Raw genomic sequence first — 25,547 nt, 5'->3', positions numbered from 1 at the left:
GACATACCTCTTCCTCAGTTTAGCAGAGCAACTGTGGACATTTGGTCTTTTGTCTGGGTTGCAGACTTCTGCTTGAACTGCAGATAAAGATGATTATCCAGCCACATTATCTGACCTCTTTAATGGGATTTAAAAAGTTTATCACTTCAGAAGCTACCTCAGTTTGGTAATCTACAAAAATTACCAGAACATTAAAATCTATTTGCAAAGAATCTATGAAATGAAATCAAAGGGACACAGTCTTATTAAAGAACTAATGTATAGACTGAGATTTGAACCATAAAGAACCTCGGGACAAGTTTAGAATAGAATAGAATAAACCAGGTTGGAAGAGACCTTCAAGATAATCACGTCCAACCTATCAACCAATCCAACACCACCTAAACAACTAACCCATGGCACCAAGCACCCTATCAAGTCTCCTTCTGAACACCTCCAGTGATGGCGACTCCACCACCTCCCCAGGCAGCCCATTCCAATGGGCAATCACTCTCTCTGTATAGAACTTTTTCCTAACATCCAGTCTGAACCTCCCCTGGTGCAGCCTGAGACTGTGTCCTCTTGTTCTGGTACTGGCTGCCTGGGAGAAGAGACCAAGATCCGCCTGTCTACAACCTCCCTTCAGGTAGTTGTAGAGAGCAATAAGGTCACCCCTGAGTCTCCTCTTCTCCAGGCTAAGCAACCCCAGCTCCCTCAGCCTCTCCTCATAGGGCTTGTGTTCCAAACCCCTCACCAACTTTCCGGCTCGATACAGAGATGAGCTGCAAAGAAACACGAGAAATTGCCAAAAAAAATCAAGTTTTTAATTTACATGTTCCACAGAAAGCAGTTGCAATGCTCTCTTCTACAGGGCAGTGATCCCTGGTCATTTGCCACAGTGAATTTTATTCAAATACAAACAATAATGGGAAAGCTGGGCAGGTTTTCCTTGGGACGGAAGTCTGGACCTCGTTAAGCTTCACAGTTTTATCCACGGCAAGTTGCATCTCCCTGTGCCCCACGGTATTATGAGGAGTGCTTCTGATCAGAGGTATCCTTGTTGGGCAGTACAGAAGTGTTGGAAGAAAAGCTCCCCTGATGGCAATGGTACAAGTAAGTTGTGTCCTATAAAAAGTTGGACATCCCCCACTGTGCCAGATAATCCCCTCAAAAGGGATAACCTGGGACTGGTCCCAACACTGCAGTTTTACTCAACCTTGTGTCTCAGAGGAACTCTCTCGGTCAGGACTGAGATGTAGAGTTTCAGCCAAGCATAGGTGACACCCAGAGCACAGTACACAGAGGTCAGCAACAGAGGGACAAAAGGAAAATGCTGTTTCCAGGGGGTCAGAGGGAATATAATTTCACAGAAGATTTCCAAAGGCACTAGTTGGATGAGGTAGATTGTTTCAAGCCAGTTAAGGAGAGGCCTCTCTCTCCTGCCAGAGGAATTAAAAATAAGATGGTGTTAAAAGGCATGATGGTGAATAAAAACATCTAAATGACATCTAAAATAACATCTAAAAATAACCATTCTGCTTTTGACCAGTGCAAAGGCTATTCCCCATAATAAGGCTTTAAATAATATAGAGCTTCACCAGGGAAAAAACCCAACAAACCATCACCAGAAGAGCTTAACAACAGTACACAGCTAATTTCCTTGTCATGTGGCTTTGACACCAAGTCCCAGGGTGACTTGGAACCTAAGCAGAAATCTCAGCAGCTGCTCTGCTTCACCTCACATCACTTCAGTGAACAATGGAACACAGACCTTCACACACACATTTGTTCCACCAAGGCTGTTTTGTGTCCAAAGATGGGCATGTCAGATCTTAACCTCTGCCCATTTCACCAAAGCTTCCTGCACAATGCACTGAGTCAAGCTCTCTTGCTAAGGACACTGGTGGGAGGGTTTTGACTATGTAGTTTACAAGGGAATTCATGCTCTTCTGGAAGGAATTGTTTTAGTTTGGGAAGTTAGGAACAAAAAAATGTGCAAAAGTTCCATCTCTAGACAGGAACTAAGCTTCTGCAGAGGTTTTTAGTTAGTTCTTGGAAAAAAAAGAGAAAAGCATGACCAGGTCAAGGAAGGTTCTCCCCCTCCTCTACTCTGTCCTAGTGATGCTACATCAGGGTCCAGTTCTGGTTTCCCCAGCTCAAGAGAGACAGGAAACTACTGGAGAGAGACCAGCAGAGGCTATAAAGATGCTGAAGGGACTGAAGCATCTTTCTGCTGAGAGGCTATGGCTGTTAAGCCTGGAAAAGTCTGAGAGGGGATCTCCTCATGCTTATCAATTATCTAAAGGGTGGGGAGCAAGAGGATGGTGCCAGGTTCTTTTCAGTGGTGCCCAGACAAGGCACAATGGGTACAAAGTGGAACACAGTATGCTCCAGAACATAAAGAAGTTCTTTCCTGTAAGGGGGACAGAGCACTGGAACAGTCTGTCCAGGGAGGTTGTGGAATCTCCTTTGGAGAAATTCCAAACCTGCTTGGATGTGAACCTGCTCCAGGTGATCCTGCTTTAGATCTTCAGAGGTCCCTTCCTACCCCCACCATTCCGTGATTCCATGAATTCTGGAACACTATGGAGTAAAAAGCAGCCTGGTTGAAAGAGGATCTATAAAACCAGGTGACTGAAGTACTGAACACAGGTTTATAGCCTTTCCAACACCCTTCATTACAGTTTGGTTCTGCCATGGAAAGTTTGAGAAATAGGAAAGTGGAGAGTGCAGGGACTCCAAGGATTGCAAGGATAAGCACTGTCTGTGGTTAGGTGGGTATGAGAACAACATACTGTTGAAAACACCCAGGATGACCTGGGCAATTGCAAGTTCTGACAATCAAGTGTTTGCAGGAGGTTTGTTGACAAATAAGGTTTGTAAATTTAAGCTCTTTACAACCTGTCCCTTCCACATGTGAAAATATGAAGTACACACAGCAGTGTTTGCAACTGCTGACACAAACAAGCTCGCTGTAGCAGGTAACTAACCGTAGCAAGTGCTGCAGCACTGAAATCCTCACAGGCACCACAACTTTGTGCACATCAAGCAGGTGGGGAGTTACAGCCTGCAGGGACTAACTGGCCAGCTGGCACGGCTCAAACACAACAAGCATGTGCTATAATAATCCTAACTTAAGCCTTGCCTCCAAGAAGAGAGCAGAGGCAGCAGCATTTTCTGACTCACACCACCTCAGTTTGATACTCCAGCACCCGTTTTCTGTGCCGTTTGCCCCTCCTGACAGCACTGGTGAAAGTGACAGAATAAGTAGGTTTGCTTTTGGTGTTGGGAACAAATTTCTTGAATTACCTGAACAGAGATTTCAAGGAAGAGAAGCTATAAACAGTAAACAGCAGCATAAGCAGTATTTTAAGTGGAAGCTCTGAAATAAAAAGGAACACAACATACTTTAAAAAATTAATTACTAAACCATTTTGCTATATAAATTGCAGTCTCTTTAAATCCCACCAGTCACACTTGCATTGCCTACTTTTTTTCCTCCAAACAGAACAATGTTTTATGGCTTAGGACATCTGAAAATGCACACATATTTCCTACAGCATTTGCAAGACACTTACTTTAGCTATCCATAAACACACTGCACTCACTCATTATAATTACAAGAAGATAGCACTGCAAATAAGATTTTCCTGTCACAAAAATAAATGGGAGATTACTGGGAGGGAAAGCTGAAAGCATAAATGTACCAGCCAAATCAGTGCTTCCCAGTTCTAGGCTGTGTGGTAGATAAAAATTAAGTAATAGAGAAAATGTTTCCTTTCTCAAGAGCAGCTTCACTGTTGCAAACAAGCAGCAGCCTCAGATCAAAAGACAGTGTCTGGATTTCAGCTGCTGCATGGTATTTAAGTTTAAGCATACTACTGATAGCATGAAGCAGCAATCAGCAGGAATTTCAAGTTGTCTTTAACACTGTTTATTCATCCTCAGACAGGAAGAAGTTTCTAGAACTGTGGCAGAATGAGGCATAACAAATACAGGCTATGGCAATTTCCCATTTCTACTTGAACTGAATGCCTACAGCTCTTCCACAGCTTTTTAAACCAGTATTTCACTGGCTGGAGAGTTTTTATTTATGGAAGCAGGCTGACATACAACCTCCTGCAACTTTCAGCTTGCTTCATGAAACAATCCCAGATCTGCCTGTCATCTCTAATAAACAAACCCACCCCACCCCAAAGCAGTAAGATGAATGCACAGAAAGAAGGAAAACAGTCACCTGCTGGTGTGAACAACAATGGAAAAAGTGAGAAGTGCCCTGTGGTTGTCAGAATCAAGTAGATGCCAGCATCCTTTGCTCTCTGAACAGACAACAAGCTAAAAATGACAAGAATGTTATGCTTTAAGACAAAAAATGAAGACAATTTCAGCAGAACTACGTAATTCCTAAGAGACTGAAGAACATGTCAGAGCTGTGTGGTACCCCATTCCCAACAAACACTGGACCTGTGATGAAATTTCCTGCTTCCAAACCACATGGTCTCAGGCATGGAAATGCAGGGAAAAGAAATACAGATTTGATAATCAGCCAGGAAGCCTTCCCCAAGAAAGCCAGAGACCCACTGAACACAAATATCAGAAAGGCCTGAAAGTTTTCCACAGTCATTTTCTTTTACCATCTGGCTGTCAACATTATCATCCTTACTCTTTCTCCTTCCCTTGATTTTTCCAGTGTTGATTTGCTCCCTTCCATAATTCCAACTTGAAGAGTTTAAGCATCACTAAAGCTCTGAAGGAGGAAAATGCAGTTTGCAGCAATACTGGTCAGGCAGCCGATGAGCTACCACCTCACTTCTACCCTAAAGAGGCACAAAGTTCCTTTGGTAGAAGCTGCACACTGGTCTTGTCAAGCACAGTGAAGAAGGTCCCTGTCCTCAGCTGGCTCATGAGCAATCTACCCTGCATTTTAAATATGAACCCCAGCACTCATTCAGGCCTGAGCTGCCTGGCAGAAGTGGTACAGTGTTTGTACATTGGTCCCTGACAGAGCTTCTTAAACTTCATCTATGCATGCTTGGCAAACCTGAATTTGGAACTCCTCCATGGCAGTGAGGTTGGAACTGGATGATCTTTAAGGTCCTTTCCAACCCAAACCATTCTGGGATTCCATGAGTATGGCAGCAGTGCCTAATGCTTCAAGCCAGGCAAGCCAATGAGCTTTTCTCTTCAAAAGGCAAAGCCACCAGACACACAACAAATAGGTCTTGGACACTTTTCAGGTGCAATGAATGCACTGCACAACTGCAGTAGTAACAGGACAAAAGACAGCAGGAAAGCAGCCTGCTTTCATCCACCAAGTCACATAAGTGAGTTTTCTCAAGCCTGCTTACAGGTTGTCACTAAGAAAAGGAAGCCTCAAAGGGGAAGTTAAATGACTACTTCTGGAAGCTGTGTGTCCACATACAGCCTGAATGCCTTTTATGAGCATGAGTTTTTTTTTCCTCCTTGCATTATTCTAGCCACAATCAAGCATTTGGATCCAAACACTTACTTTCTGTTATACTATGCATCTTAAAACAAGTCAGGATTCATAGAGACACAAAGAGTGTGTTGTGCACGGGCCTGTGTGTCAGACTCCAAAATTAATTGCTTATTCATCTTAACACCATATGCTTCTGTTCAGCTCATCTGTAAGTCAGTACAAAGCTTTGCTGTGCCCCACAGAGCTGATATGGGGATCAGCTACTCCCAATAAAGCTCTGCTTAAAGATTCTGTCAATGAAAACTATTGTACAGTATAACCACAGAATCATTTGTGTTGGAAAAGATCTTTAAGATCAGCAAATCCAACCACTATCTGATGCTAAACCATATCCCTCAGTACCAAATCTGTGGCTTTTGAAGACCTCCAGGGATGGAGGTTCAACCACCTCCCCCGGGGAGCCTGTTCCAGTATTTGAGAAGCCTTTCAGGGGAGCTTCTTCTAATAGTCAACCTAAACTTCCCCTGGTGCAACTCGAGACCACTTCCCTTCATCCTATCACTTGTTACTAGGGAGAAGAGACAAACACCCACCTCACTACCTCTTTTCAGGGAGTCAGAGAAGGAGAAGGTCTCCCTTCAGCCTCTTTTTCTCCAGACTAAACAAGCCAACCTCTCTCAGTTACTCCTCCTTACCAGACCTGTTCTCCAAACCCTTCACCAGCTTTGTTGCCCTCCTCTGACCCTGCTTCAGCACCTCAATGTCTTTCTTGTAGTGAGGGACCCAAAACTGAACCCAAGCCAGTGTTGGTACATCATAAACGATACTATTTAACACCACACTGGTCTCCTACACGTTAGACTAACTTCAGCTCACCCTGATGCAAAGGCAGCCATGTTTTAGTCTGCCTGAAACTAATTTACTTGAAGTGTGCTAAAATTTGACTGCTTAAGGCACTCTCTAGCCAGCCTCATTTTCTGAAACACACTGAAAACTAAGCAATTCTCTTTGAGGATTCCTCAACAAGTGGCTGCAGGTTCCCTTTGGCCAGCTGCCACGTGCAAAAGTCACTCACCTTAGGGGCAGAATAGCGAGGAGTATTGCTTTCTCATGCACGTGCCACCCAAACATGAAGGAGCTCAACGCACAAAGAACAAGGCACTGCAGAAAGCCTCTGGGCCCTTGAGGTTTAAACCAAAGACAGAAAACAGAGGGCTAGAAACAACAGGTAAAAACAGGACTTAGTCAAAAGTTTGGCAATCCTGAACACAAACCATTGTCCAATGAGACTTCTGTCAATGCCAATAAACACCACAGCACCCAGGTTGCGCTCGCGTGGCACAAGTGTCGTACAGCTCTGTATCTATCTGGATGTATGAGTAGAGTCTTCCTAAGGACTTCATCAGTTTAACAGGAGGGGAAAACAGACTGAAAGACCACAGCCAGCTCCCTCTTACTTGTCCTGCATAAACTGTCTTTGAATCTAAACCACTAAACTCATTTTATCAAAGTTACTACATAAAGGTGCTGAAACAGACTTCCAGTTAAAGGCTCAACAGAGTGAAACAGACTCTGTATACCCAGGTAATTACTTATTGAGCCTTCATGCTTTGCTTGCCACATGAAGACCACCACACTTCCATGTAGCTTGTGTTGTTAGGCACCATAAGCTGCCTAAATTTTCATCCATATCTCTTCTTCTACTACCTTCTATCAGAACAGGTTGCTTCTAGCTCAGCATGCAGAATGGTTTAGATCCAAGATTGCTTTTAGCAATCTTCTAACCATTCTTGAGTTGACAGGGGTCACAATTTTAACCATAACTACAGAAAGTACTACTGTGCATGACAAAAGGTTAATTCAACATTTACCCTAATAATTGTTTTGACTGTATTTGGATTTAAAGAAAACCTCTTTGTTGTCCTAGCATTAAAATTCATGTGAAGTGCATGTTAAATCAAATCCATGGGTGACAAAACACATCAAACTTCCCCAAACATTCTTTGTTCTTACCAATATAGATATGAAAGTACAGATTAATGTTGCCAGTGGAGTCACAGAAGGGAGGACAGTATGTTCAAACTCTTGAACCAGCCCTCCTGTCATTGAGGCTTTAGGAATTTTTGTAGGATCAAGCACATTACACTGTAAACCTAAAAACAAAGCATAAAAAAGAGGCACAAACTGGTTAAGTGTTAATGAAGCAAACCAAGTAGCTGAGCTAGATACATGGCCAAGATTTTTTTTCTTATAGAATGGCTTAGGTTGGAAGAGACCTTACAGATCATCTAGTTCAACCTCCCTTCTATAAGCAGGGGTGCCTCTGAACTAGGCTCAGCTGCTCAAGGCCTTGTTCAACCTGGCCTTGAACAGCCCCAGGGAGGCGGCATCTACAACCTCCCTGGGCAGCCTATTCTACAGTCTCACCACCCTCATACTAAAGAACTTCTTCCTAAAATCCAGTCTAACCCTACTCTCCCTCAGCTCAAAACCATTCCCTCTTGTCCCATCACTAGACACCCTTATGGAAAGGGCCTCTCCAGCCTACCTGTAGGATCCCTTCAGGTATTGGAAGGCAGCTATAAGGTACCTCCCTTCTCCTCTTGAGGCTGAACATCCCCAGCTCCCTCAGCCTATCCTTATTTCAGAGGTGTTCCAGCCCTTAGATCATCTTTGTGGCCCTCCTCTGGACTCACTCAACAGCTCTGTGTCCTTCTCATGATGGGGACACCAAAACTGAATGCAGTATTCAAGATGGGGTCTCACAAGAGCAGAGTAAAGGGGTAGAATCACCTCTCTTGACCTGCTGGCCACAATCCTCTTAATGCAGCCTAGGATATGATTTGCCTTCTGGGCTGCATGAGCACACTGCCAGCTCATGTTGAGCTTCTCATCAATCAATACACCTAAATCTCCCTCTTCAGAGGTACTCTATCTTTGAATAGATAGATTGATTTCAACTCCCCTGCCAAGGCAGGTTCACCTAGTGTAGGTCACACAGGAATGCACCCAGCAGGTTTTGAGTATCTCCACACACGGAGACTCCACCACCTCTCCAGGCAGCCTGGTCCAGTGCTCCATCACCCTTACAAAGAAGTTCCTCCTCATGTTCAGATGAAGCTTCTTACATTTAAGTTTGTGTCTGTTACCCTTTGTACTGTCACTGGGCATCACTGAAAAAAGACTGGCTCCATCCTCCTGACACCCAACCTTTAAGTATTTGTAAGCATTTGAGATCCCTCCCTTTTCCAGACTAAAAAGACAATTTTCTGAGTGCTTCCTCCTAAGAAAGATGTTGTAGTCCACTCCTCTCTGTACTCCTCTTCTGTACCCTCTCCACCAAATCCCTGTCCCTCTTGATCCAGGCAGCTCAGAACTGGATACAGTACTGCAGATGTGGCCTCACCAAGGCACAGTAGAAGGGCAGGAGAACCTCCTTCAATGGGCTTGCCACTCTCTATTTGATGCACCCTAGGAAGTTCTTCTTGACCACAAGAGTACATTGCTGGCTCATGGTCACCCTGTTGCCTGCCAGGACTCCCCAAAGCTGCCCTCCAACAGATCAGCCCTGTACTGATGCATGGCACCAAACAGCAGATTAGCATACTGTACCAAAAATAGTTAGTGCTTTATCCACAGCGTTGTACAAAGCCCAGAAGTTGGGGGCCCAATAAGCATGGCAGAGACCTCTCTTGAAAGGAAAAAGCCGGTGAAGGACTTGAGGCAGCTGGCCCTACAGAAACCACAAAAGAAAGAAATGGCTGCTTTAAGAGAAATATGCTTTATATTTTCCTAAAACCATTTTCTGAAAGCTTTTCACCTGTTATTGCCCTGAACAGGTTATTACCAGTACTATGAAGGGGCCCAAGGAAAGAGCAGAAATGAGACTGACAACCAATCCCAGAAGAGACACATGAAGAAAGCTGAAACTTCTCCACTTCAGGGATCCATCTACAAGAAGCAAAGAGGTTATGAAATGAGTTTCTGTGGCAAGTGGAGAGGGAGCTAAAAGCATTCCACATTAACAGTGACTGGCCAGCACCTAAGAGCAGCACAGACCCTTTTATGTTACATTCATTTGTTTACTCTGCAGAACCACAGAATGGTGGGGGTTAGGTGGAATTTCTGGAGATCACCTAGTCTAACCCCCCTACTGAAGCAGTTTCAACTAAAGCAGGTTGCACAGGATCATGTCCACGTAGGTTTTGAAAGTCTCCAGAGAAGACTTTCTGAGCAGCCAGTTCCAGTGCTCTGGCACCCTCAAAGGAAAGAAGTTTTTCCTCATGTCCATGTAGAACTTCCTTTGTTCCAGTTTGTGCCTGTCGCTCCTTGTCTCATCACTGGGCAACAATGAAAAGTGTCCAGTCCCATTCTCTTGCTCCCCACCCTTTTGATACTGATAAGCACTGAGAAGACCCCCACTCAGTCTTCTCCAGGCTTCAACTGTTACTTTGCAGTTACTTCTGCCACACTGAAGTTTCTCCATTACAGAAACTCTCAGTATTTTCTCTGTCACTATGAAGAGCATTAACCATGAACTTCAGTGCTGAGGAGTGGGAAGAAACTCAAAAGGAGGACTTTGAAAATAGTTTCTGGTGTTATCAAGACCCCACTAAAGAACACAATCTCCCCAAAGTGAGCAAGGAATCATCCACCTTACCTGCATTGTTTGCAGTAAAGCAATAGGATCGCAGCAAGTAAATGCCATATGCTGGGGCCACATATATGTAGATGTGCTTTAAATGCAGAAGAAGAGCAAAGAAAAAAGCACCCTCCAAGTAGCTTCTCTAAAAGAGACAAAAACAACACCTAAGCTCTTCTACTTGCTCTCCCTTTGTAGTAAAGTGTATTAGTCCTCTGTTGTAAGGTGACAGAACATTTACCATAGGCAGAAAAAGTGAGTATCTGCTTCAAATTACAAACTCAGTACTGTTACAGACAACAGGTATGGAGGTTACATCATCACATAACACTTAGAACTAGGGCAGTGCTCACCTCCTCACAGCTTCACAGATAATTTATCAGTTTGGTTGGAAGAAATCTTTAAGATCAGTAAGTCCAACTACTATATAACTCTACCAAGTCTGATGTGAAATCATGTCCCTCAGCACATCTCGGCAGCTTTTTAATGCTTCCAGGTATGGGGATTCAACCACCTCCCTGGGGAGCCTGTTCCAGTGTTTGAGAACCCTTTCAGTGAAGAAGTTCCTTCTAATATCCAACCTAAACCTCTCCTGGTGCAACTTGAGGCTATTTCCTCTTGTCCCATCACTTAATACTAGAGTGAAGAGACCAACAGCTATCTGGCCACAACCTCCTTTCAGGTAGTGGTAGAGATGGTCTCCCCTCAGCCTCCTTTTTGCCAGGCTTAACAACCCCAGTCCCCTCAGCCACTCCTCACAAGACCTGTTCTCTAAACCCTTCATCAGCTTTGTTGTCCTTCTCTGGACACACTCCAGCACCAAAATGTCCTTGCAGTGAGTGGCCCAAGACTGATCCCAGTACTCATGGTGTGGCCTCAGCATTGCTAAGCACAGGGGGAAGAACTTAGAAGTGACTTGGAAGACGACAAGCTGGCAGGAAACCATGTCACAGTACTAAGGTCTAACAGAATTTAGGTTTCTCATGAGGAACTGCAACACTGCAGCCTCAGTAAGGAATTGAGTTTCAAGTCCTCCTCTTACCCCTAAACGAATCAGATAATTAGACATCCAGTTTAGTACCCCTCAACTTCAAGCTGCTATTAATATGAGCAGCTCACTGAAGCTAATTAATGCACTAAAATACTTACAGTGACAGAAAAGAGCTGCTCAAGCTTACCTGACATATTCGGACGACAGAAAGGAGCATCAGCCCAGAGAGAAAGCCATTGTACTGAAAGTGAATATCTGAACTCAGGTCAAGGAAGGAACAAAGCAAGCTTTCTTTTTGACTACTGCCAGTCTTCTGGGGAAGATTCAAGCTTATCAACAATAAATGCAAATTGCAGTGGAACTTAAATCAAGGAAGTAACCCTAAATTCACTCCATAGACATATGAAGTCATTAACTAACCATCCCTGTAAGCACAGACAAAATCTGCTAATACTAGCATGTTATCTTGATGAAATGAAGCATAACAACCTGATGACATGTATCAGGCAACTTAGAGGATATAAATCAAAAAGACTAAAAGCTTAATTCTGCACTTTCTGAATTTTTTGATATTAGATTCTGCCTCACATTAGTTAATGGGTGCAGATGGCAGCCCTCACTTATTACCTACCACCTCTAAGCAGGAAACTTAGAGGACTGAGAAAGACAAAACTGGTCCTCCCTGTAAAGATTTCTGTTGTTTTCTTGTTCCCTCAATGGATGCTGTGTCAAGACTGACTCACAATAATTGGACTTTCCAGAGGTATGTTTATATCACAGAATGCTGTGGCTTGGAAGGGACCTCCGGACATCATCCAGCCCAACCCACTTGCTGAAGCAGGGTCTCTCAGAGCATGCTGCCCAGGATTGCAGTGTCCAGGCAGGTTTTCAATCTCTCCAGAGAAGCAGATTCCATGACCTCTCCAGGCAGCCTGTTCCAGTGCTCTGGCACCCTCAAAGGAAAGAATTTTTTCCTCATGTTCAGGTGGAACTTCCTGTGTTCCAGTTGTGGCCTGTTGCCTCTTGTCCTGCCACTGGGCACCACTGAAAAGAGTGTGGCCCATCCTCTTCACCTGACCCTGCCCTTTAGATAAGGCTAAGTACAGAGCAGATCCCCTCAGTCTTGCCTTCTCTAGGTCTCTCAGCCTTTCCTCAAAAACAGGCTCCAATTCTCCACTCATCTTTGCAGCCTTCTGTTGGACTCTCTCCAGCAGTTTGTTGTCTCTATCAGGGAAGCCCAGAACCAGACACAGTACTCCAGGTTTGGCCTAAAGCAGAGCAGAGAGGGACAAGAACCTCCTTCAATCTGTTGGCAACAATGCACCCCAGGATATCACTGGCCTTCTTGGCCACAGGAGCACACCACTGGGTCATGTTGAACTTGTTGTCCAGAGCATCCTCTTTAAGAAAACCATTGTCAATTCTCCTGTAACATTAGCCAACTGAAGCCAGCCTAAACATAAAGCACTTGTAGAGATTTTCTTTGCCATGGGACAAACCTAGAACCACATCCAGAAAAGAGGCTCTCTGCTAACACTTGTGAAGGCAGCTGGAGGAGGAGCAGCCAGCAGAAACAGGCACGTTGCTGCCAGCCTCATCATGCAGCTCTGGCAAACCCCAGCAAAAATGGAACAATTCCATCATGCCAAATCATAACTGTAATGAAAACATGAAGTTACCCAACTAACCCCACAAGCAAACAGTAACATTACTTGCTGTGATGGAAACAAAAACATTCACAGGTTTGTACCACATGCTGTAACAGGTTGTGAAGAAACAAACACACCAAAACACAAACAGCCCACACCAGTTTGGAAGGATACGATCCACAATTAACAACCCAAAATTCCACAGCAGCAGAGCAGCAAGAATAAAGGCTGGCTTTTCCAGGGTATTCTTTACAGCTCGCTTTCCACCCATGCACTTGCACCACCTGAAGAAGAGCAGGAGAAAAGGTTTTAACTGAAAGACACAACAAAACCATTGCTGCTTTTTACAGTTGCAAAGTGCTTTAAACATGAAGTGAGCTACTTTATTAAGATGGAAGGCAACGATAAGATTCTTGGTCAAGAGATGACCTTGTCATGAATGAAGTTGAACAAAAACAGGATCTTAAATTTCAATAGCTGTAGTGTGTTCCACATGCTAAAACTTAGGTTAAGTCATTTTATCTCAGACTCATGTCTCGCATTCATAGAATCATAGAATGGCCTGGGTTGGAAGGGACCTCTAAAGTCACAGTATCACAGTATCACCAAGGTTGGAAGAGACCTCAAAGATCATCAAGTCCAACCTATCACCACAGACCTCATGACTAGACCATGGCACCAAGTGCCACATCCAATCCCCTCTTGAACACCTCCAGGGACGGTGACTCCACCACCTCCCTGGGCAGCACATTCCAATGGCGAACGACTCGCTTGGTGAAGAATTTTCTCCTCACCTCGAGTCTAAACCTCCCCTGGTGCAGCTTGAGACTGTGTCCCCTTGTTCTGGTGCTGGTTGCCTGGGAGAAGAGACCAACCCCTTCCTGGCTACAACCTCCCTTCAGGTAGCTGTAGAGAGCAATGAGGTCTCCCCTGATCCTTCTCTTCTCCAGGCTAAACAACCCCAGCTCCCTCAGCCTCTCCTCACAGGGCTGTGCTCAAGGCCTCTCCCCAGCCTCGTTGCCCTTCTCTGGACACGTTCAAGTGTCTCAATGTCCTTCTTAAACTGAGGGGCCCAGAACTGAACACAGTACTCAGGGTGTGGCCTAACCAATGCAGAGTACAGGGGCACAATCACTTCCCTGCTCCTGCTGGCCACACTATTCCTCATACAGGCCAGGATGCCACTGGCCTTCTTGGCCACCTGGGCACACTGCTGGCTCATGTTTAGGCAGGTGTCAATCAGCACCCCCAGGTCCCTTTCTGTTTGGCTGCTCTCCAACCACTCTGTCCTCAGCCTGTAGGTCTGCATGGGGTTGTTGTGGCCAAAGTGCAGCACCCCCTGCAGTAAAAGCAGGCACATTCTCAACTAGACCAGGCTGCCCAGAGCCTTATCAAGCCTCACTTTGAATATTTCCAGGGTTGGAGCCCCAACCACCTCGCTGGGGAACCTGTTCCAGAGTTCCACTACCCTCGTGGTAAAGAACTTGTTCATACCATCCAGTCTAAATCTTCTCTAGTTTAAAGCCATTGCCCCTTGTCCTATCACTACAGGCCTTTGTAAACAGTCTCTCTCCATCCTTCTTGCAGGCTCCCTTCAGGTACTGGAACATTGTTATTAGGTCTCCCCAGCGCATTCTCTTTTCCAGGCTGAACAGCCCTCAGCTCCCTCAGCCTCAGTAACAACTGTAAAGTTGTCAAAGTGATTTTTATCCATTTATCTTGAATGAACAACATATTGCTACATCTGGAGATGGCATATTAGGCTGTATTTAAGGTCCTCAGTTGGACATTAATCTCTCCCTGACTCCCTGAGCTATTTCTGTTTGTTAAATATATCTTATTACTTCTGTGTGTGAAGCTCTGTGGTCTGTATTATTTCTGACGGCAAAGTTAGATCAGATTAAAAAGTTGAAGATTTTTTTACACTGTAGGTGGAGAAACACTGGCACAGGCTGACCAGAAAGGTGGTAGATGCTCCACCACTGCAACCATTACAGGTCAGCTTGTCTAGGGTTCTGAGCAACCTGATCCAGTTGAAGATGTCCCTGTACACTGCAGGGAGGTAGGACTAGATGAGCTCTAAAGGTCCCTTGATACCCAAAGAAATGTGTAGAGCCATTTCATAGTATGAGTCAGGGTTGGAAGGGACCTCAAGGATCATCTAGTTCCAACCCCCCTGCCATGGGCAGGGACACCCCACACTAGATCAGGCTGGCCACAGCCTCATCCAGCCTGGGCTTAAACACCTCCAGGGACAGGGCCTCAACCACCTCCCTGCACAACCCATTCCAGGGCTTCACCACTCTCATGGTGAAGAACTTCCTCTTCATGTTCAGCCTGAATCTCCCCACCTCCAGCTTCATTCCATTCCCCCTAGTGCTATCACTGCCTGATATCCTGATTTCCAGAAAGTCAGCTCATTCAAGCATCCAAGTGAAAACAAAAGGAATGTCAATGCAAAGCCAGCCTCATTCAAATAAACTAAAGGAGCTCAAGCAGAGCTCCAATGCAACAGAGAACTTTCAGCCCAGACTTTGAGCAGACAGGATGAGGTAAGACCTTTACAGATTAAGGCAGGCAATTCTTAAAACACTTTTCCCCTTCTGCTCTTTAGGTGCAGGATAAACACTTCTCTTTCACAAAGACACAGCACACAAAAAATATACAATCTTAATATTGTTGAGTTAGACTTTGAATAATCAATTTATCATCAAGAGTACCACAACCACTGGAGTTATTTCACATATTAGATGACACTGGCATGCTATCACAAGTTTCCTTTATGCTTCTGCTTTAGAAGAACAGAATCACAGAATGTTAGGGACTGGAAGGGACCTCAAAAGATCATCCAGTCCAACTCCCTGCCAGAGCAGGATCACCTAGAGCAGATCACACAGGAATGCATCCAGGCAGGCCTTGAATATCTTCAGAAAGGGAGACTCCACAACCCCACTGGGCAGCTTGTTCCAGTGTTCTGTTACCCTCAGTGAAAAATTTTTTCCTCATGTTTCCATGGAACTTCCTATACCTCAAATTCCATCCACTGCCCCTTGTCCTGTCATTGGGCATCACTGAGCAGAGCCTGCCTCCATCCTCTTGGCACTCCTGCTTTACATAGCTACGAACATAAATGCAGTCACCCCTCGGTCTCCTCCTCTCCAAACTAAAAGGCCCAGCTCCCTCAGTCTCTCCTCGTAGGAGCAGTAAGGAAAGTAACAGGAAAAAAACAAACAGTTGGGTGCATGCAAACTACCCTGCAAGTCCTACAAAACAAACCCAGAGACAGAACCAAATCACCTCTCCTGCGTGAAACAGCACCTAATGTCTGGACAGGTACAAACCTGATGGCACAGACAGCAATAGTGTCTCCACGACAACAAAAAGTTATCTTGTATTTCACAACCTGTTCCAAACGTCTCCCAACTTTGATTATTTCCAGGCAGTTACAAGCTTACTTGCACACAAAAAATTACTTGTTTTCACTCCAGAAAAAGCCCATACATCAACAACGACCCATTGCACCTCAGATGAGAACATGAAGACTTACTCACGAACTGCATAGATGAACACAAGATCTGTAAAGATGACAGAGAACCTTTGGAAGAAGATGGTTGCGTGGCTGGTGTAGTTTAGGTTCTCAATGACCAACATCTTGGGGTCAAAGTACTGGGCAACATGGGAAAGTGCATACTCAAACCAAGCAAAAAAAGGTGGATAATCCAGGGTCCATTCTGAAGTTGCCTAAAGGAAAACAAAAAAAAAGATCACATAGTTTGCAATAACAGAATGGTTTTGGTTGGAAAAGACCTTGAAGATCAGCAAGTCCAACCATTATCTAAATGTGCCAAATCTGATGGTAAGCAATGTGCTTCAGTACCACATCTCTGTAGCTTTTAAATACCTCCAGGGATTCAGCCACCTCCCTGGGCAGCTTATTCCAATGTTTGAGAACCAATTCCGTGAAGAATCCAATCCAAACCTCCCCTGGTGCAACTTGAGGCCATTTCCTCTCATCCTAACACTTGTTGCTAGGGAGAACCTCCCTGGCTCCAACCTCCTCTCAAGTAGTTGTAGACAGCAAGGAGGTCTTCCCTGAGCCTACTTTTCTGCAGGCTAAACAATCCCAGTTCCCTCAGCTGCTCCTCATGAGGTATACTCTCCAGAACCCTCACCAGCTTTGCTGCCCTTCTCTGAACACATTCCAGCACCTCAATGTCTGTCTGATACTGAAGGCCTAAAACCAAACCCAGTATTCAAAGTGTAGCCTCACCAGTACAGGGGCAAGATTGCTTCCCTGGTCCTGCTGGCCACACTATTTCTGATACAGTCCAGGATGCTGTTTGCCTTCTTGGCCACCTGAGCACACTGCTAGCTAGCTCATGTTCAGCCACCTGTCAACAAGCACCCCCACGTCCTTTGTCACTGTGCACTTTTCCAGCCACTCTGCCTCAAGCCTGTAGCATTTCATGGGGTTGTTGTGACCTCAAGTGCAGGATTCAGCACTTGGCCTTGTTAAGTTTTCCCACTGCACAATAAATTAACACAATCCACGCTGTTTACAGTCCCTCAGGTACAGCTCACCACAGCAAATCAGATGATGTATCTTATAACTTAGTTGCCTCTGTCTAACAGAAACTACTTCACAATAAAGTAGTAGATGTATGGTGCTGAACATGATTTTAGCTTTGTTCTGTAGTCCTAGTAGAGGGACAAGACACCTCTTGATTAATAGAAAAAGATTATAAACAGCATTTTGTGCACCTGCACCTTACCAGTATATAATTGTCTGTTCTTTACAGATAACCTTAGGACAACATTAAAAAAACCTCAGTAAAATAGCTCACTGAGAATATTTGTCTACATTAGAGAAACCACCAGCCCTATCAGCCTTGGTACAGTCTCAAAATTATTTTTACTCACTAGTCAAGAACATTTATTTCTGATAAGACTTTATCAAGATCAAATAGGGTTTTTTTGTTTGTGGTGGTTCTGTCTTGTTTTTCGTAAGAACTGACTTTATGTCCTGACCAACAATTAACTCCTTGGCTGTGGGAATCAGTGAAGAGAAAGGAAAACCAGAGCAAGTTGGGATGGGGTGTATTTGTTAAGTGTGTGTGTTCCCAAATGCTTGTTTTACACTGCTGAAAGACATCCTGGGCTTTGGCACCAAGCAGTTATTACTGGGATCACACTGGCATCACAAGAATTTGTTGGACAGTATTGGATCAGCCTGTCAAAAGGTTTTGAGCCACAACCATCAACTACTCCTGAATATACAGTTCCCAGATAGAATAGAGTGGAGTAGAATAAACCAGGTTGGAAGAGACCTTCAAGATCATTGTGTCCAACCTATCATCCAACACCACCTAATCAACTAAACCATGGCACCAAGCACCCTATCAAGTCTCCTCCTGAACACCTACAGTGATGGTGACTCCACCACCTCCTGTAAATATATTCAGTATCACTAAGGTTGGAAGAGACCTCAAAGATCATCGAGTCCAACCTGTCACCACAGACCTCATGACTAGAGTAGGGAGGACACTAGTGCCCACTGCAGGCTTGAACTTATGACCTTCCCATTGAGGGTCTTATGTGCTACCAATTGAGCCACAGACTGGGAAAAAATGCTTATGAGGAAGGAGACTAGAGACTAATACTTGTTCCAGGACTCAAGGAGATAATGAGAGACAGATTAAAACCCAATTGTAGGCTGAGTCTGTCATCAGCTTAAAGGTGATTCACCCACATTAAATCTGTGCATGCTAGTAGTGCCAGGAGAGGCTCAAAACCTTAATAGTAATTGATTTCTTAATGTATACACCCATTTATATGATTCATTCTTTAGCATGATAGCTGATAATGATAGCACTAAGGACAAGAACGAAGAGAGCTGCCATTTAAGACTGCCATGCAACTCTCTCCCGTGTCACACAGCCTAATAACCCGTGTGCCTTAATTGCCTTTTTCATTTTACCTAAATTCTAGCAGCTTCCCCAAACAATTCTCTTTCTTTTTAAACTAAACGCTTCACAGAGCCAACAAATCATGACAAGTACGTTTTTGTGCCACTGTTCCAGAGCTGCCAACCATCAATACCCATGGCATGCATTTCCTGTGCAGAGAAGCCTTTAGCAGTCACACAGACTGACATACCCAACGTACCTAGAATTCACATGCAGCTAAAAACCCAGATACTTACTTCATAGTACCACTCAGAGATGGGCAAGTTGTAAGTGATGGCGAGCCAATTCCTATGCACTTCAAAATCTGTGGAATAACTACAGAAGGTGTATATTAAGAGTCACATACTTAAAGGAGAAATGTTTCAGAGCACACCACCACAAGCAGATAAAAAGGAAGCCTACAAGATTTTCATCAAGGAACTCAAACAGATGCCGAATGATGCCCTACCCAGAAACATTCAAGGTCAGGCTGGGTAAGGATCTGAGCAACCTGATGTAGAATTTTAGAATCAGTTTGGATGCAAAAGACCTTTAAGACCATCAAATCCAACCGTTATCGAATGCTACCAAGTCTGGTGCTAAACCATGTCTCCCAGCACAACGTATCTGTGGCTTTTAAATACCTCCAGGGATGGGGTTTCCACCACCTCCTATCCCAGTGTATAAGAATCCTTTCAGTGAAGAAGTTTCTCCTAATCTCCAGCCTTACACTCCCCTGGTGCACCATTTCCTCTTGCCCTTAATTTGTTACTAGAGAGAAGAGACCAATACCCACCTGCCTCCACCCTTACAGGCAGTTGTGGATGCCCCTGCTCACTGCAGAGGAATTGGACTAAGAAGCCTTCAAAGCTCCTTTCAACCCAAACTACTCTCTCATTCTAAGAACTTTCTGCCAAGGACACAAATGGGCAATTACAGGGCAAGAATTTTTTCTAGTTCGACCTTTTCTGACATTTAATTGAAGATTCCCAGGTTCTGGGTTTTTTTTAATAGCATTTTTTGTTTGTTTGTTTCGTTTTAGGAAAAACCCTAAATAGTTCCTTTTAAAATTCCAGGGCGTTCAAGGTTTGAAGACCTCCTGGCTCCCCGTCCGCGAACAACAGCCAAGCAGAACGGGCTGTGAACTCCTTCGAGCACGAAACCTATTTCACGCCGCCGAGAGGAGGAGGCAGCACCACCCCGCTCCCCATAACCACCCCACGGAAATCAAGACCTTGAGGCCACCACGGCCCCACGCCAGCCCACGCCCCCATCCCCCTGACAAGGGACAGACAGACCGTGCCGCCCCGCCTCAGTCACAGCCGCGGGCCAGCTCCTTACTAGGCGGGGATGAGGAGGCACTTGAGGAAGGAGACGCCGAGCGCTAGAGCACGGAACCACTTACGGCCGCCCGCCGCCATGGCAGAGCAGCGCTGAGGGCGGCGCCGCGCACGCGCAGGAACGGCGCCGCGGCCCGCCGCGGGCGTTTGAACAGCGAGGTCCCGCCCGCCGCCCAGGGTGCGCGTGCGCGGGCCCCGCCCGCACGAGCGGCACTGCGCGTGCGCGGGGCCACGTGTGAGGCGTCTGCGTCTGGCGGCGAGGCGGGGCTGCCCGTGGCGTGGCGTGGGGTGGCGTGGCGTGGGGTGGGAGCACAGCGCGGGGCGCTGGGTGGCACAGGGACCGGGGTTGGAGTTGGGTGGCTGTGGGAACGGGTACGGAGTTGGGAGGTGGTAGGGTTGTGTGGGACTACCGGTGGAGTAGGTGGTGTGGGACAAAGGTTAGGACCTGGGTGATCATACAATCATAGAATCCTATTGGTTGAAAAAGTCCTTCCAGGTCCTCAAGTCCAACCATTAATCCTACTGTAGCAAGTCTGCCACTAATACATAGCCCCAAGCACCACATCCACACAGCTTTTAAACACAGCCAGGGGTGGTGACTCAACCACCTCCCTGGGCAGCCTGTTCCAATGCCTGACAGCCCTGTCAGTGAAAAAAACCCCTTTCTTAATGTCCAGCCTAAACCACCCCTGCTGCAGCTTGAGGCCATTCCCTCTTCTTCTGTCACTGGTTACTTGGGAAAAGAGACCAAAACCCACCTCACAACAGCCTCTCTTTGGTAGTTGTAGAGAGTAATGTAGGACAAAAGTTTGGACCTGGGTGTAGCAGAGCCTGGGTGATGTTGGTTTGGGTGTTGGTAAGCTTTGGTTGCATGTGTTTGGGAGGTGTGGTGTAACCAGCAGGGTTGAGTGACTGTGGGAGTAAGTATGAAGTTTGGTGATGTTGGGCCTGTGTAATGTAGTGTTGGGTGGCCATAGGCCTAGGTGATGCAGGGTTGGGAATTGTGGCACTGCCAGCAGAATTGAGTGGTATGGGACAAAGGTTTGGACTTGGATGATACAGGGCCTGAGTGATGTGGGGTTAGGTAGTGTGGGACTAGCATTGGAGCTAGGTGGGACTAAATATGGGGTTGGGTGGTTTAAGGTCTAGGTGAACTTGGGTTGGGTGGTGTAGACCAGGTATAGAGTTGGGTGGCTGTGAGACCAGGTATGGAGTTGAGTTGTGCTGACCCTGAATGATGTGGGGTTGCATGGTGTGGGGACCAGCATTTGGGTTGGGTAGTTTCCTTACAGCAAGCCATCTTTTGAGGAACGACACCTTGTAGGTGTTGCATGAAATCATATGGACAATATGTTAAACTCAGTTTTTCCTGTACAGCAGCAATATCATAGAATTATAGAATGGTGCGAGTTGGAAGAGATCTTTAAAGTTCACCTAGTCCAACCTTAATGCAGTTGTCAGGGACGTCTTCCACTAGATCAGGTTGCTCAGCACTCCATCCAGTCTGACTTGGAATTTTTCCAGGGATGGGGCAGCTACCACCTCTCTAGGCAACCTGTGCCGGTGTTTCGCTACCCTTGCCGTAAAAAACTTCTTCCTTACATCTAGTCTGAATCTCCCCTCTTTAAACTGTCTTATCACAACTTGTATATAGCTTGTCCCCATCTTCCTAATAGGCCTCTTTAAGCACCAGAACCTGCTATATGGTCTCCCTGGAGCCTTCTCTTCTCCAGGCTGAACAACCCCAACTCAGCCTTTCTCCATACCAGAGGTGTTCCAGCCCTGTTAGCATTTTTGTGGCCTTCCTCTGGATCTGCTCTAACAGGTCTGTATCTTTATATGCTGAGGACTCCAGAGCTGCACACAGCACTGCAGCTAGGGGGCTCACCAAATGAGAATAGAGGGGTTCAGCTTACAACTGCTTTAATTTTTTGGGAGCTTCCTACAATTTTCGGCCAGGGAGATGTCCAGGTAAGCATTGCACCGATGGACTACGTGGCACTTGGTGCTATGGTCTAGTCATGAGGTCTGTGGTGACAGGTTGGACTCGATTATCTTTGAGGTCTCTTCCAACCTTAGTGATACTGTGACTGTGTAAAATCCTTGCAGAGGAAAAGGGACAGATTGAGCAAATGTCACCACCACATGTTTATTCCTCAAGACACATATATCAGACCAAGCATCTCCTGCTTCATTCACATTTTATTTACTATCCTCTAAAATACAGTTTAGACATGGTTCACAGAGTTACAGGCAGAGAAATTCAAGCAGATTTTTCACTGTGATATCCCTAAGGCTCTCTGTGAAAGTGGTATGAAATAAACCCCATCTTTTTACACTCCAAAAGCCTGGCTTTCAGTGAATTGGGGACCAAATTCTGATCAACAGAAAAATCCTGCAGTTAGGAGCAGGAACAAGAAAAAGGGAGTGGAATAACAAGAGGAGGAAGAGAAAAGGAATTATTCCATACAGCCTGAATTCATAGGGAAATTTTCCCCTGAATTCATAGAGAAACCATCCCTGATGTTATTCCCAAGTGAATCTGAGAGCATGAGCTGCTCAGTCCAGCCCTTCTCACGCACAGTATCTGCATGGCAGGCTGTGCTAATTCACACTCCAAGCTTTTCCTGGGAGGGCCACATTAGCAGTGTTTGTACCCAGTTTGTGCCCATCAGTCTGTGGAGAAGGGAGTCATTCCAGAATGGCAGTTAAAAATCCCCAAATAATGGAAATTCAGAGCAGTGACACCAAATTCAAAGGGATGGGGTAAAAAACTCCCCACAGGAGTCTTCTTCATAACTTCTCCATTTGTCTGTGAAGTATCAGAAGATCCTAAATTTATTTTCCACAGTCTATTGCTGAAGACAACATTGACACTCCCATCAACATTAAATATGGACCCCACCAGCCTTTCCTAGAGTGGGAGTAAGTCTGATTTCTACCTATCTATTATATATTGATTTATGTAATTGATGCTTAACTGCCAGTGAACTCAGGCAGCAGTTTCTGTTCAGCAACCCAGCTGCAGTATGGTAGCTACAGCAGTGCATGTGGTCAGTGATTTAAAGCACATGCAGGATGAAGCCAAGCTGCCTGCTCCTGACACGTTACCAGCATAACTCTTGGTATGACCAATATTTAAGTTATATAACAGGACATTAAAACTGGAAAGGCCCAGTGAGTCATTCTCATCACAACCTCATCTGGAACAAAATCTTTGTCTCTATTGTTATCTTGCTGAGGTGTGGGGTTTTTTCCCCCCCTCTCAACACCTCAAGATTCTTTATTCTCTCCCTTCTACATCCTGGGTTTGTTGTTAATGTGAATTTTTTCAGGTCTGATTTTTTTTACACCTATTTCTTTCATCACCTATCATCACCTGTAGCAACAAACACTCCTCCCACCATCTACCAATCCTTAACAGCTGCATGAACCAAAGAGGTCTTAGCATTTATGTATGCTTTTAGTCCCTTCTTTCTAATTGGATGTTGGTAGGTATTTCAGAACTATGAAGCCTGAAAACACAGAGAAATCCACGAATGATCCTGAACTCCACTATGATGTTCACAGTTCTCTGTCATTTAAGAAATCCCACTGTGCTGTCCCACTGAAAATGCCGCTGGACTACAGCTAATAACTTATCATCTGCCCCAAATCTGGTATTTTTCTGCTCCAACACTGCTGCTCAGTGGCTCTCTCAGCATGCAGGGCATTTTAAAAAAGAAATGCAGGACTCAAGAGACTCTCATTTTGTGCATGAGGATGTTGAGGGAGTCAGTCCTATGGCAGAATCTGAACAGGAGTTACGCACTGAGCTGTTCAAAGTTTAGAGGAAAAAAAACCAACTGACTAGGCTGTTTCCTTGCTCTCAGACCCTTACAGGAACAAAACCAGTTTATTCTGAGAGTGAATATTCCACTCAGCAGTGAAATAATTTTTAGATGCTAGCTGCTAATAAATGCAGAGTGCTTTCCCTGACCAGCAGTGGGGTTGCACTGAGCTTAATATGGCTTCGTGCATGTTCACTTTTATTCAGGAGAACCCTTGAGAAGAATAATCACCAATGCTGTTGGCTGGTAAGCCAAAGCAAATTACACCTGCAGGGCTCAGGAAAAGGAGGGAAACAAAAGCCAGCTACCTAGATAAAAAGGTAACATGTTTTGGAGGGAGAGCATTCCTATAAACAGTCATTACAACGTAAGTCACAGACTGGAAAATTAGGGAGCAGCTACAAATTTAGCTCAGTGTGTGGTTTGAAATAGCAGCTGTGGGTGTGCAACATATGTTTGCCTGCAGTCGCCAGTGATTCACTTACCACTTGTTTCACGTACACTGTAAGCATGCAGAACAACGCTGCCCATATAAATAGCACCTCACGCTTGAAAATGTTCATTCTGCTTAGTAATTTAGAGGTGTTTCACAGAATTATAGAATAGTCTGGGCTGGAAGAGACCTCCAAAGTTCATCTAGTCCAAGACCCTCTGCAGTCAGCAGTGGCATCCTCAACTAGATCAGGTTGCCCAGAGCTCTGTTGAGCCTCACCTTGAATATCTCCAGGGATGGGGCCTCAACCACCTTCCTGGGCAACTTCTTCCAGTGTTCCACCACTCTCATAGTAAAGAACCTGTTCCTAACATCCAATCTAAATCTAAATCTGCTCTTCCCTAGTTTGAAGCCATTGCCCCTCACCCTGTTGCTGCAGTCTCTCTCCATCCTTCACGTAGGCCCCCCTCAGGTACTGGAAGGCTACTATTAGCTCTCCCTGGAACCACCTCCAGGCTAAACAACCCCAGCTCCCTCAGCCTGTCCCCATAGCAGAGGTGCTCCACCCCCCTGATCTGGACCTGCTCCAGTTCAAGTTTTTCTGTTCCTCCCAAAGCCTCCACTCATGTCATAGAATCATAGAATGGCTTAGTTTGGAGGGGACCTCAAGAAATCATCTACTCCAACCTCCCTGCCATAGGCAGAGACACCTCTCAACTAGACTTGCTTGCTCAAGGCCTCATCCAATCTACCTTAAACACCTCCAGGGACGGGGTAGTCACAACCACTCTGAACAACCCAGTCCCAAGTCATTTTGTATCACCTTTTATAATATAAAATATATTTTGCTTCTCCACGTGTGACCAGCAGTACCTTTGGCAGATTTAGCTACATGAGCACAGATAAATGTGTGTTCAAGTTGTTCAGCGTTCTTGTAATAGACTGATGGGTTAAAGCACTCCAGGAGATGACCTGGGTTCAGTGCTTTCCTCAGTCTGTAGGGCTTTAAACCCATACTGAACTCCAGTTCTGTCTAGGCCAGGTAGGGGGCACCCTTTGTTTCTTGTTTGGATTTAAGAAACTATAACTGCTCTTAGTGTGGGCATTGATACTGTCTGAAAAAAGGGAATGGGAGCAAAGGGGAGGAGTAAATGCTCCAGGTTAAGCTACGCAAAATTCTTTTACAGACTCTTCTTACTGGCCTTTCAGCAGAGAATGCCATAATGATTCAACTCTCCCAGGGAATGTTTTTATTTTGCTGAAACAAAATGGAGCAGTGCTGATCTGGAGCTCCAAAG

The 25,547-nt window shown here is 45.3% G+C and overlaps 1 protein-coding gene across 1 annotated transcript; it reads right to left on the bottom strand.

Annotated features, from left to right (window-relative positions):
• Positions 1–801: 801 nt before the first annotated feature.
• ALG8 (ALG8 alpha-1,3-glucosyltransferase) lies at positions 802–20,078 on the bottom strand. Its single transcript, XM_054164784.1, has 13 exons — positions 19,988–20,078; positions 18,904–18,982; positions 16,249–16,442; positions 12,876–12,985; positions 11,240–11,307; positions 10,080–10,206; positions 9,267–9,370; positions 9,032–9,152; positions 7,433–7,572; positions 6,495–6,634; positions 4,217–4,314; positions 3,289–3,361; positions 802–1,418 (listed from the first exon to the last, which is right to left on the bottom strand). The coding sequence occupies exons 1-13, from the start codon at positions 20,065–20,067 to the stop codon at positions 1,187–1,189; spliced, it is 1,566 nt and encodes a 521-aa protein (XP_054020759.1). The 5' UTR covers positions 20,068–20,078; the 3' UTR covers positions 802–1,186.
• Between the last annotated feature and the right edge of the window lie 5,469 nt (positions 20,079–25,547).

Source organism: Dryobates pubescens, chromosome 10 (assembly GCF_014839835.1).
Source record: "Dryobates pubescens isolate bDryPub1 chromosome 10, bDryPub1.pri, whole genome shotgun sequence".
Lineage (NCBI taxonomy): Eukaryota > Metazoa > Chordata > Aves > Piciformes > Picidae > Dryobates > Dryobates pubescens.
The sequence above is the reverse complement of the archived record's forward strand: the minus strand, read 5'-3'. Positions and strand labels throughout refer to the sequence as shown.